Raw genomic sequence first — 14,052 nt, forward strand, 5'->3', positions numbered from 1 at the left:
ATCAACTGGAAGAGTTGTAATGCAGGACCCTGCTCTGCATTCTCACCCCTGGCCACAGCAGAAGCCTCAAGATTCCAGAGTCCTACTGGGAACATTAGGGAGACAATGCTCAGGTGCCCTCTCCTAATCCACATACTCACCCTCTGGTTGCAGGGACATCTCCAGTGTTGAAGCCCAGCTCCAGAGTGTTTGATTGTTGGCTGCTGCCTCTGTTGTGCTGACACCGCCAGGGTTCAGGCTAAGTGTTCTGGCCTCACAATTTAATTGAAATGCTGGGCAATAACACTCATCTGAGACAAGGCTCATGGACACACAGGAATGCACTTGAGAATATTTTGATCATTAAATGGTCAAACAACGATTTGAAAATCAATGACATAACTTCCCACATATCACACAAACCATTAAACAACAAGGAAACGTCACCGTTCCACATTAGTACCAATACAAAGCTATATCAGCCCATTTTTACACAAATAAACAAACACACGGTATCACTCCTCACAGGTTCCTCAACAGAAGAGGAGCATAAGCCTGAGAATGTGTTATCATGTCCAGAACTTTGTCATGGAAATGATCTGTGTTATTTGTTCCATGTATCAGCACCATTCTCCACCCAGGAGCTGCAGCTGTGCAGGCCTTCACACACAGCCCAATCTCATCAGAACCAAATCCTGGTATCCACATATTCCACGACGCTCAAGGTGCAGTTGAACACCGTTGACTTCCAGCGTGTTTAACCCACTGTAATCATAGAATCATTGAATCCCTACAGTGCAGAAGAAGACTATTTGGTCCATTGAGTCTGCACCGACCCTCTGGAAGAACACTCCACATAGGCCCAATCCCCAACCCTATCTCCGTAACCCCACCTAAACTTTAGACACTCAGAGGCAATTTAGCAAGTTTAATGCATCTAACCGCACATTTTTGGACTGTGGGAGGAAACTAGAGCACGCAGAGGAAACCCACGCAGACACTGGAAGAATTTACAAACTCCAGTCACTCAAGGCCGGTATTGAAACCGGGTCCCTGGCACTGTGAGGCAGCAGTGCTAACCACCGTGCCACCCCTTGGTCCCTGATGTTCCAGTTACATGTAGCATTCACCACACCAGCAACAAAAGCATCAGAAAACTGCAAAAGTATATCTTCAGTGTCATCATCAGGTGGCCCATTTGGATCAGTGTTGTGCACCAGGTCCCACACCGTCTTCTTGCTTCAAACAGAATTGCCTTCGGGACTTATACGTCTCCCTGAGCCCGGTGTTTCCGGATCCAGCTAGCTTGGAAAAAATTGTCCTTCTTTCCGGTTACAGAAAAGGAAGGAAACAGCAACGGAAGCCTCCAGCAGGAACAAGCAGCAAACACAACCTGCATCTGTGAAGTGCTCTCACAACTAACAAGGCAATTCCTTACTAGCAATAGTCTTCAGCTGTGCAGCCAGAGGCCAAAGGGAGTATATATCCGTGAAAAGAGCTCTGTTCTGGAAGTGTTCGGTAGGACAGACAGGCAGTAGCTACAGTTGCCCCAGTTATGGGTATGCACAATATTGGTGGGTGGCCTTCAGGCCCTGCAGATGCAGAGCCCCTCAACCCCCTTCCCCCAGCCCAGGGACGACCACCGACCTGTGGCACCCAACCCCCCCGCCTCCCCACCCAGGCCCGTTTTCCCTCCCCGCTCCCTGAGTGCTGGGGCAGCAGCAGATCCCCTCAGTAGCCATTGTGCTATCTTCCCATTTTTTAATAGAAGTGGTAAACAGCGCCCACGCAACCTCGTGCTGGGGAGCTGGTTAATATGTTAGATTAGGCTTTCATCTCGCTAATGAAATGGAGATTGCTCTTAACTGGCCTCAATTGGTGTCTTGCCACCTCTGGGCAGGATCCGAAACCCGTCAACGGGAGCAAGCTGGTTAGTTAGCAAACCCACTCATGCCCTGCATGGATCCCGATTTTGGCCTCCCCCGTGATTTAACCAGTGCGCCCAGACCCGCATGGGTGCAACATGGCCGTTAAATCATGCCCATAATTGGGCAGCACAGCGGTGCAGTGGTTAGCACTGCTGCCTCACGGCGTCGAGGACCCACGTTCGATCCCGGCTCTGGGTCACTGTCCATGTGGAGTTTGCACATTCTCCCCGTGTTTGTGTGGGTTTCGCCCCCACAACCCAAAAGATGTGCAGGGGAGGTGGATTGGCCATGTTAAATTGCTCCTTAACTGGAAAAAAAATGAATTGGGTACTCTAAATTTATAATCATGCCCATAATCTGGACCCTCCACTTGCTTGGAGATCAGAATAACTATTGGATTTCAGAGTTTTTCTTTGGACCTATCTTTGTATATACTTTGGCCTTTTTCAGTGTTGCTGTATGTCACTTAGTTGCATAAAGTGGATGCAAAATAATGTAATATGGTGACTGGCATGTGCCCACACATTCTGAGCCAGTCGCATGCTGTCCACTATATTGGTATAGGTACCAAGGTGTAGGTAACAATGAGACTTTCAGGGCCTGTGCCTGAAAGAGGCATTATTCCCATTGCATGTACAAATGAGGCTCCTAATGTCTGTTTGATTGGAAGAGCTAAATTTAATAAAATGTGGTCCATGTTCGGCCAAGCCAGTGGTCTTTTCAAGTACTGCTGTGAGCCATCAGCAAACAGGTCTTTTTAAAATAATGTACTCTATGTAGCCAGAAGGAACAGTAATTCTCTGTCGCCAGCATCTGACTAGTCCTTACACAATTGTCCCCCCCCCCCCTCTCTTACCATTTGCTTCTCAAAAACTCTCAGTGTCATTCCAGCAATGCATGGGACAGAAATTGCAATCCCCATCTGACAGCGAGCTGCCCCAAATGCCCAGCTGGTGCCTGCAGCTTGCAGTTTAACATAAAGGCTGAATATAATTGTTTGAAGGACAGGCATGCTGGTATCATCCAGTCTCCCCATGTGTCATGTTCCCCCAAAAAGAAAGCTATACTTAATTTAGATCAAATTTCAATTCATCAAAAGAAGTGCAAGTCAAACCTTTGCAAATTAATGTTCATGAATATTTAGATACTGGAAATACTCACACAAAAGTTGCAAGTTATTTTAGTATACAATCGTGAACCAAGGTATTTTCCTTGTTCCTTACTGAGGTTTTGGCTGGCTGTCCAGTTAAGGAGGATCATGGATATTAGAAATATATTTGAAAAATGCGATACCACTGAAATAGTCTATTTTGTGAACAATTTTATTTTCCCAATGAATGTTACAGGGCTTTACTGTCTAACTTTCAGTTCTAATTCAATTTTAGTTTTATTTGAAACGGGGCTAGATGGTGCTTCTTTTTGCAGTTACATACTGTGTAGAGTTAAGTTTGGAGATGTGACACAGTGAGGTCCAAGACATCTTCAGCTGTCCTTACTTTGTAGCACCTTACCCAAAGTAATGTATTCATGTTTCTCCACGGCTGTTATTTTCCTCCTTCGGCTTCGAGCGGTAGAAACTAGAAATATTCAAGATGTGAAGTTCAGTTCTCTTTTTCCATTCTTTCATGGATATGAACCTCACCGGAAAAGTCGGCATTTGTTGCCCATCGCTGATTGCCCTTTAGAAGGTAATGGTGAGTTGTCTACTTGTAGTGCTGCAGTCCACCTAGCGGATGCACACCCGCAGTGCTTTTAGGAAAGGCGTTCCAGGTTTTTGACCCAGCAACTGTGAACTGTAACACCTTTCCTTCAAATTCAGGACAGTGTGTGGTTTGGAGAGGAACCTGCATGTGGTGGTGTTCCCATGTGTTTGCTGCCCCTGCTTGCTAGGTAGTAGAGGCCTCACTTTGGAAGGTGCTGTCAAAGTTAATTGCTGCAGTGTATCTTGTAGATATACACAGAGCTTCCACCGTGCACCGGTGATGGTGAGAGTTAATATTTATGGTGGTGGCTGGTGTGCAATCAAGTTCACTGCATTGTCTTGGATGGTGTTGGGCTTCTTGAGTCTTCCAAACCCAGGATGACTATCATCTGTAAGGACAAGAGCAGCAGATACATGGGAACCCCACCTCCTGGACGTTCTCCTCCAAGTCACTCACCACCTTAACTTGGAAATATATCGCCGCTCCTTCACTGTCGCTGGGTCAAAATCCTGGAACTCCCTCCCTAACAGCATTGTGGGTGTACTTACAACTCAGGGACTGCAGAGGTCCAAGAAGGCAGCTCACCATCACCTTCTGAAGGGCAACTAGGGATGGGTAATAAATGTTGGCCTAGCCAGCAACGTCCATTCATTTGGTAATGAATGAGAAAAAAAACTGCACTCAGCCAGCCTACTGGGGAAATTATTCCACAACACTCTTGATTTGTGCCTTGTACATGGTAGATAGACTTTGGGAGTCAGGATATTAGTTACTCACGGCAGGATACTCAGCCTTTGACCTGATGTTGTAACCATAGTATTTATATTGCTGGTCCAATTCTTTTTCTGGTCAATAGTCACCCCTAGAATGTTGATAGGAGGGGATTCATTGATGGTAATGTCTTAGAATGCTGTGGGGAGATGGATAGATTCTCCCTTTTTGGAGATGGTCTTTGCCTGGCACTTGTGGGACTGATTCTGATTTGCTTTGTTTGATTTAATAGGAAAGAGACCTGAATCCTCTGGCTGTTCGCTGGTGGCTACCAGGATTCTCTGGTCCCGCTGGCAGCGTGCCCCCGCCCACGGGCGTCCCGACAGCGTGGGGTGGTTTTAATGGGAATTCCCATTGACAGCGGTGGGAACAGAGAATCTCGTCACCAGGGAATGGCGCGCCTCCTCCTTCTGCCGAGAAGCATGCAGCTGAGGGGACCGTAGAATCCAGCCCAGGAATTCATCCCAATAATGGCCTGTGGAAAGGTGTTTTCAAAAATAGCTAAATCCACTCACCTAATAAAAATGTTCCTTGAGCTGAGTTTCAATTCTGTATTATTAATTTATTTTTGTTGCCAGTTGATTTCAGAGGAGCATGATACATCCAAAGTGAATAAGAGCCTCACATGGAATTATGAAATTCCTAATTTAGTCCAGGAAAGCATTGTCAATGCTAGGATGGTATCAACAAAAAGTGTCACGGTATGGATAGATCCATTGGATGCAACCCAGGAATACACAGGTGAGCACTATTTGTTATTCTTTGATGCATGCAGCGGGAGCAAGATATTTATTGTATCACCTTGTACATTTAACATCACCTCTCAGCAGAATGACAGAATAAGTACTGGAGGGATAGATATCCTTGAAAGTGGATAAACCACCAGGGCCGGATGGATTTTATCCCAGGCTGTTAAAGGGAGCCAAGGAGAAATAGCGGATGTTCTGAGGATCATTTTCCAATCCTCACAAGATACAGATGAGGTACCTGAGGATTGGAGGTCTGAAAAATCCAGCACAGCCAAATGACCTCCTCCTGTTTTGAACCACTATATTATTCAACAAGGAGATCAAAGGGTTCAATCTTCAGTGCCAGACCCACTATTGCAGGAGGGAGCCCTGGCCCCAGAGTTCTAATAGAAATGGCTGAAGGAAAGATAAAGATATGTTTTATTCTCTTCTAATATTACAGCACACCTGAAGATATTGTGCCTACCAGGCACTCAGTCAGCTTAAAGAAAGGAAAATCAATCTGTTTTCATTTTTTACATAAAAACAAATCTACTTAATATGAGCATTAATTGCATTGTCAGCTGATGTCATTCTATTGCAGTGTGCCAAAATGATGTATCGAGAAGTCACTAATAATTTAGCAGGAGTTTTATAAGGAAGTTGTACAGTAATATAGCTTTAACCAAAGTGTTTTCAATGAACGGCATTGTTATTTAGCTGTCTACTATTGATGTGTGTGTGGTATGGACTTAATGTCTAATTCAATTTGCAACCAGACAGGGAATGGACACTGTCTAATAGCTCACTGGGTTTATCCTGTTAACATATGAACCATACAGACCAGAAAGGTCCACAATTTCATAACAACTTTGTTCAGAGTGAATTATCAGCCAGGAGAATCATAACAACTTTGTTCAGAGTGAACTATCAGCCAGGAGAAAGGCTGGGGATATTGGAATTAGCCATTCGGGTAGATCGGGGGGAATTGGCCAGAATTTCTGGCCCTGGTCCATACACAATAAACTCTGTGTGCACATTGGATAAGAGCAGGATCAAGTTTAACTGCAAAGCCCTGGCACTTGGGTAGTTTTCTAACACTTACACGAACAGCAGAACAGCTGAACAAAGTACTGAAGGTTAACTGATGACTATGGACCTAAACTCAGGAGGGTACATTAAAGAAGTGAGAGGAGAACACTGGTAACAGGTATAAATGGAAAGGAAGCTAATCTCTATTTGGTGGAGCCTTTCACTGTCAATCTAGGGGCTGGTTTAGCTCACTGAGCTAAATCGCTGGCTTTTAAAGTAGACCAAGCAGGCCAGCAGCACGGTTCGATTCCCGTACCAGCCTCCCCGGACAGGCGCCAGAATGTGGCGACTAGGGGCTTTTCACAGTAACTTAATTGAAGCCTACCCGTGACAATAAGCGATTTTCATTTCATTTCATCTCACATAGATATCAGATAGATTGGGAAGAGAAGGGACAGGTGGGTGGGTGTTGCAATAAGCTGTTCAAATGTTTCCTCCTCAGAGACCTGACTCATTGCTTGATCCTGATTGAAATCTCTAAATATGAAATCTCTCAATGGTACAGATGGAAGGGAATATTGTTGTACCTCTCCCTGCTGTATTACATTTCCTAAAATCTCCATTTGTTTAAATATAAGTCAAACTTAATATATTTCAGAAAGATTACTTCTTCATTTTTAGTTGCACTTCTCTGTTAAAGCATATTTTAATTTGAGAGAGGGCCAATGTAAAACCAGGACTCGTCAGCAAGTTAAGCTACTATGAAATAATCAAATGGAAAGATGATGCAATGAAATAATGAGTGACTCCACGTGTGGAATTTGATTTCTTCTAAGTGGAGGTAGTCAGTAGGGAGATAATTTCCTTACAATATATCTCAGTTATTTGAGCTGCATCTTATTTAACCATTTTGGTTCATTAAAAACTGAAAGAATTAATGAAATATCATGTTTGATCATTGCAGAACCTTATTGTACAGAATTCTTATGCTGTGCCATAGGCACAGAAGAAACATAAATAATGGTAATGAATTAGTAATAGTCTTTCATAAGGGTTGTTTTAGGACCATGGTTTGAAACCTCACGAGCCTTCTGCACCACACAACAAGGTATGGTTTGTTTCTGTAAACATCCTGGATGTTTTCAACCCTGCATGTGACAGATGCAACATGTGACAGTACACTAAAGTGTATTCGCTTTAACGTGAGTTCAAAAATAAATAAACATTTATTAACCAATCTTGAAAGTCTTCCTTTTACTAAGTTATATTGGAATCGACCAATTGCTTCATGTTGGTAGGATATTTTTAAAAAGGTCATTAGTTCCATTCTGGATGGCTGTGTTGCTATGCCGAGCAAAAATGACCTCTTTTTACATGAGCACAATTGTTATTTTAATTCATTCTTGGGATGTGTGTGACACCGGCAGTGTCGACATTTATCACCTATCTCTAATTGGCCTGGATAAGGTGGTGATGGATCACCTCCTTGAACCGTTGCAATCTGTGTGGTGAAGGTGCTCCCTTCCCCTAATGTTGTTTCACAACAATATTCTTTAATTTATTGAACAAAACACAAAGGATATTCCCAGTGGTTTTCTAGGAATTCCCAAACTTTTCTATTTTGATCATAATTTTGAGATATGTAGGAATTAAATAGACAAGGCACCTCAGCAAATTTCAATAAGTTTATTTTTCAATAAATTGTCATAACTTCAACCACTTACATTTTATTAACCATCAATATTATTTTTTGCTAACCTGAAATAAAAACCATATAAAAGTGAAATGCATTTACTGTTCAGTTTTGTGATACTGTTAATGTTTCCAGTTTACAGATTTGCACATACTTTTCTGTTTTATAGAGGATTTGAAACACTTTGTAACCACTATGGTGTGTGTCGCTGTAGATGGAAAGCCAGTTATTGGAGTCATACATAAACCTTTTTCAAAATATACAGGTAAGTTGTTGATATAAAATAATTGATGCTCTGATCTAAAGAAAGTTGCTCAGAGAAATTCTGTTTGACTTATTATGGCTTAATTTGGGTACCTGTCGGTCTTACAGTTTAGTAGCCATCCCTAGTTTTCTCCCCATAATTCTAATTTAGTCAGGTCATTGTTCAAAGACTGAGGTGCATAACATGCCACTTTAGAACCATTGGTTAAGTAAAAATAAGTGCTAGATTAAAATCAATTTACATTTCAACCAGACCAGATACCACATTTAAATAGTTGGCAGGGAGGGGCACTCCCCAGCAATTCTGGCACTTGGTACAATTACAGTAAAATTGAGAAGGGAGTGCAATAGAGAGATATCCCCGCTTTCATTCCTCCACACCCTTCTGAATGTGCACATGATTATCCTGAAATTAAATTAAACTGTAAGAAAGCACTAGCGTCCCATTGAAGGAATTTCTTTGCAGACCAACCATTAAGTAGACCTGATTTCTTTTTAATTTCACTCTCTGAACACACCGTTCCTCCCATTCCTGTATTGCAAGTCCCGGGTTAGTGCGCTGTACCTGAAAGCACATATGTATGGAGAGACAGGTCACTTGAGACCCATTGAACACCAAGTGAAATGTCATTTGGATATAGCTCCCGAAGAGGACCCAGCCCATTTTCTAACAAGCAGCATTCTGTTTTGTAGAAGATCGGAGCACAGACTGCCTAAATAGGATCCAATTTTATTTGGAGAAGCTATTCTTTTCAGAATTTAACCATTACTTTAGTACATCAACTTACGACACTGCCATCTCGGGAAGCTTTACAAACATTGAGTAAAATAAACCGATTTATATAACAAAAGGACAGTTTTAGCACCAAATTTTATCCCATTTAAATGCATTTTGACTGAGCAAAATAGTTACTTTTTTGTAAGTTGTTTTTAAATATTGGATGGAGGAAGTTAGTTTGTAGCTTAAATTTCTGTTAAAATAAGTTTTGTAGTAAAATGATTCTCTGGTCCTGGTACTGCTTCTTGCATTACTTAACTTTCGATGAAAGACTTGCAATAAGATGCTTCTCTCTGATGCAGAGACAGAAAGACCATTCATAACAGTATTCAATCAATAGCGGCCTTGTGCAAGCTAAGAGCCCATGTTAAGATCATGGTTTATGAAGAGACTTTTATGTTTACAACGTGCGTAGCGTTTTGCTTGCTTGCAATAAAGGGTTAGGAATTAAGACAGATGAAGTGGAAATGCAATATATTTTTGTAGGGGTGGTAGCAGATGGGTGTAGGATTGAAGGAGGTTACATAAGTAGGGAAGGCATGAGACCATGAAACAATTACAAACACACAGATGGGGATTTTAAATTAGAGATGTTAGCGGACCAGCAACGAAATGCTGGTCAGCAAGGTGAAAGGTCACTGGAACCTGTGACTTTGTTCAAGGCAATAGTTTGCCTCACAGGAACGCACTTTTATTTAAAGGTTTTCAAGAAGTATTGAACAGCTACTTTAAAAAAAACTTGTTGAGCAAGACTCCTCCACCAAACATTCCTCTTTGTGGAATGCCTGCATGTATTTTCAGAGATCTGTGAGATGAAGGGGTAAAGTTTCAACATGCTGGTTGAGCCTAAACCTGCTGTTACAGGTCGAGTTCCCATTATAGCAACTACTCGTTATTCAGAGGCTTTTAAGGGAAATAAAAAGCGGGCGATTCCAAGGGTAGCAGATCCACAACTCAGCCAGTTAAAATTATTTCAAAGAAGTTCCGCTGAATGCCACCTGCCGGGGCGGGTTCTCCGGCCGTGTAACCAGTGAGCAATGCAAATTGCCATTGGCTCCGGTGGGGCGGAAGATCCTGCGAGTGGCCAATGGGGAGCCTCCTCCGCCATCAGAAAATCCATTGTGAGCGTTGGGAAAGCCAGGCATATGGCAGATGCCCTGAAGAGGTGATCTGGCATTAGGAAAGTGTGTTACGAACATTTAAAGGGAAATGTTAAACCTCTGATAGCCCAGCACTTCACTCACCATGTACCGATCTCACTCAGTCAGAACAATATGTGCTAACTGAGAGAAAAACACTCATTCATACCTGTGGTGGTATGATTTGCACAGCTGTCTGCCATTGGTGCAGAACACTGGCTTACCATTGGCCCTGGTCGGTCATGTGCCTCTTGACCGATTGGTTGAGACCAGTCATGTGACGGCTCCCCGATTGGTCGAGAGGCTGAGTTAACCCCGCCTCCAGAGCGAGGTATAAATACCCAGAACGCCCGGTGGTCGTCCATTTACTGTAGTCGACCGCAGGGCTAACTTCTAGCTTATTAAAGCCTAACTTTTGTACAGCAACTCGTCTCGCGTTCGATTGATGGTTCATCAATTTAATAAGCTAGAATTTTGAAGATGGAGCTCCGGATCAAGCCCGAATGCCTCCGCATCAGCCCACAAACTCAGAACGCGTCCGAAATCTTTAAACATTGGTTAGCATGTCCCGATGGATACCTGCCGTCCGCAAACAGCCCCCCCACCATGGCACAGAAGCTTCATATCCTCCACTCCAGCGTGGGCACGGCGGCCTACGCGATGATTGCGGAGGAAAACGATTACGATGCGGCCATGCTTAAGCTGAATGGACAGTTTCTTAAACCGGTAAACAGAGTATTTGCCAGACAACAGCTGGCTGCCAGACTACAGCTCCCCGGTGAGTCATTAGACGATTTTTACCAGGCCCTCGCTGTCCTGGGGAGGAATTGCTCCTGCCTCCTAGTTTCAGCCACGGAGCACATGGAACTCCTGATTAGAGATGCTTACGTGGCTGGGATGCAGTCTGCCGCTATCCGCTAGCGGATGCTGGAGAAAGACGACCTCAGCCTAACAGCCACGGACTCTCTCCACCTCCCTGGAGGTCACCGATTTAAACGCCCGCGCCTATGTCCCCAGCCGCGTTGCAGCACCCTGGGCCTCCTGGCACGCTTCATCCATCTGCCAGGCCAAATCGGTCGCTGCTGTACTGCGCAGCGACCGGGGATACCCCCCTCCAGTACACCGCCCCAATCTCTCCCCCACCGCCCCTGGGCCCCTGCGCCTGGCCTGCGCGCCTCCCCCTCTCCTCCGGGCCCTTCCAGCGCACCGCGCAAATCTCTCCCCCCCACCCCCGGGCCCCTGCGTCCGGCCTTCGCGCCTCTCTGCCCCCCCTCTCAGCCGCTCCAATCGGCCCGCCGGCACCACTAACCCCGCCCCCACCAACCACGAGGGTCCTGCGGGCGCCGCCGTCTTGGGCCCCGGACGCCACGTACGGGTCCTGGGCGCCGCCATCTTGGGGCGCCGACTCCACGTGCTGGTCCTGGGCGCCGCCATCTTGGGACCCCGACTCCACGTGCGGATCCTGGGCACCACCATCCTGGACTGGCACGCAAGGTTCTACCAGCAACTATTCGGCCGACGACGACTACGACGATGGTTCTTCTCCACGGCTCGAGCCATTCAACTCGACCAGTCACGGCCACACACGCTCGCCAAAACAATGACGCTGATCCACCTCAACGACCACGAGACGGGCTGCCTGCTGGACTCCGTGAGCACGGAAAGCTTCGTTCACCCTGCCACGGTAAGACGCTGCGCGCTCCCTGTCCATCCTATAAAACACAAAATCGGGTTAGCCTCAGGTTCGCACTCCGTCCGCATCACCGGCTGCTGCATCACGGACCACACGGTCCAAGAGAAGGTTTTAAAAAATTACAAACTCTTTGTCCTCCCTGACCTTTGCGCACCAGCACTCCTAGGACTGGACTTCCAGTGCAACCTGCAGAGTTTGACCTTCCAATTCGGCGGCCCTATACCCCCCCCCCCTCACTGTCTGCAGCCTCGTGTCCCTCAAAGTGGACCCCCCCTCCTTGTTTGCTAATCTCACTCCCGATTGCAAACCCATCGCGACACGGAGCAGACGGTACAGCGCCCAGGACCGGACCTTCATCAGGTCCGAGGTCCAGAGGTTGCTGAAGGAAGGGGTCATCGAGGCCAGCAACAGTCCCTGGCGAGCCCAAGTGCTGGTGGTCCGGACTGGGGAGAAAAACCGGATGGTCATCGACTATAGCCAGACCATCAACCGGTTTACGCAACTGGACACGCATCCTCTCCCCCGTATTTCCGCCATGGTAAACGATATCGCGAAATACAAAGTCTTCTCCACTGTGGACCTTAAGTCCGCTTATCAACAGCTCCCCATCTGCGCGAGTGACCGCAAGTACACCGCGTTCGAGGCTGATGGGCGCCTCCACCACTTCCTTAGGGTTCCATTCGGTGTCACAAATGGGGTCTCGGTCTTCCAACGGGAGATGGACCGAATGGTCGACAAGTACGGATTACGGGCTACCTTCCCGTATCTCGATAATGTCACCATCTGCGGCCACGACCAGCAGGACCATGATGCGAACCTCCGGAGATTTCTCCAAACCATCCAGGGGTGACCCGTTTCTACCATTTCATTAAGGCCCGCAACCTGCCTTTCTCCATCGAGGAAGTCAGGACAGTAACCCGTCACTGCCAGATCTGCGCAGAGTGCAAACCGCACTTCTACCGCCCCGAGCGCGCACATCTGATCAAAGCATCCCGCCCCTTCAAACGTCTCAGCATTGACTTCAAGGGGCCCCTTCCCTCTAGCAACGTCAATATTTACTTCCTGGCGGTAATCGACGAATACTCCCGCTTCCCCTTCACCATTCCCTGCCTCGATATGACCACATCGACCGTCATTAAGGCCCTACTCTCCATCTTCTCCCTGTTCGGCTACCCCGCATACATGCATAGCGACCGGGGGTCCTCATTTATGAGCGACGAGCTGCGTCAATTCCTGCTCAACAGGGGCATTGCCTCTAGCAGGACGACCAGCTATAACCCTCGGGGTAACGGACAGGTCGAGCGGGAGAATGGTACCATCTGGAAGACCATACTACTGACCCTCCGGTCCAGAGATCTCCCTATTTCCCGATGGCAAGAGGTTATCCCCGATGCCCTACATTCTATCCGCTCACTCCTCTGTACCACAACAAATCAGACACCTCATGAACGACTTCTTGTTTTCCCCAGGAAGTCGTCCTCTGGATCGTCTCTCCCGACGTGGCTGGCCGCCCCTGGATCCATCTTGCTCCGGAAGCATGTGCGGGTGCACAAGTCCGACCCGTTGGTGGAACAAGTCCAGTTACTCCACGCTAACCTGCAGTATGCGTACATGGAGTACCCCGACGGTCGGCAGGACACGGTCTCCCTCCAGGACCTGGCACCTGCCGGCGTGCGGCCCTCTCCCCCTTCACCACAGACCCCCCCCCTGTTTTTTTCCCCCAGCGCCCCACCTAGGCCACCCCTTCCCCATCCATGGCGTCTCCACCACCAGCCCGGGTGACGGAGACTGTTCAAGGACCATCGCTCCCGGACTCCAGGACATCAGCGGAACCACCACCATCGGCTGAACCAACGTCACCAACTCCACTGTGGTGGTCTGCCAGGACGTCACGGGCATCAAAAAGGCTGATCGAGTCTATTTAATTTTCAACAACTCCATGGAGCGAGGTATAAATACCCAGAACGCCCGGCGGCCGTCCATTTACTGTAGTCGACCGCAGGGCTAACTTCTAGCGTATTAAAGCCTAACTTTTGTACAGCAGCTCGTCTCGCGTTCGATTGATGGTTCATCAATACCTAAATGTGGATCTGGGAAGTAGGAAGTGCAATCCTCCTCCTAGCGTCTTAGAAAGACAATATCGAAGGAGGGAGCGTTCTTTTTCCTACAATCTATGAGGTCCAATCTCTTGAACCTAGCCCTGGCAGCCAATCTCCCCTTTCCACTGTGGTCCAATCTCTTCCCCCTGCTTCACCTGTCCTCCAGTCTCACTCCTCATACTTCTGTTTTTCATCGCAATGACTGACTGACATTGAATGGATTCCGCGATTGCATTTGAATGATG

At 46.7% G+C, this 14,052-nt stretch overlaps 2 protein-coding genes across 2 annotated transcripts in view; one reads left to right on the top strand and one right to left on the bottom strand.

Annotated features, from left to right (window-relative positions):
* Nucleotides 1–14,052, bottom strand: part of LOC119969496 (fibronectin type III domain-containing protein 11-like) — a 289,739-nt gene that overhangs the window by 115,099 nt on the left and 160,588 nt on the right. The gene's annotated exons all lie outside the window — the stretch shown is intronic.
* The window catches only part of LOC119969497 (Golgi-resident adenosine 3',5'-bisphosphate 3'-phosphatase-like), a 69,242-nt gene that overhangs the window by 19,062 nt on the left and 36,128 nt on the right, over nucleotides 1–14,052 (top strand). Inside the window, exons 2-3 of the mRNA XM_038803185.1 lie at nucleotides 4,960–5,122; nucleotides 8,004–8,099. Of these exons, the coding sequence (XP_038659113.1) occupies nucleotides 4,960–5,122; nucleotides 8,004–8,099 (259 nt within the window). The remainder of the gene's footprint in view (nucleotides 1–4,959; nucleotides 5,123–8,003; nucleotides 8,100–14,052) is intronic.

The sequence above is a fragment of the Scyliorhinus canicula genome, chromosome 7 (genome assembly GCF_902713615.1).
Source record: "Scyliorhinus canicula chromosome 7, sScyCan1.1, whole genome shotgun sequence".
NCBI classification, from domain to species: Eukaryota; Metazoa; Chordata; class Chondrichthyes; order Carcharhiniformes; family Scyliorhinidae; genus Scyliorhinus; species Scyliorhinus canicula.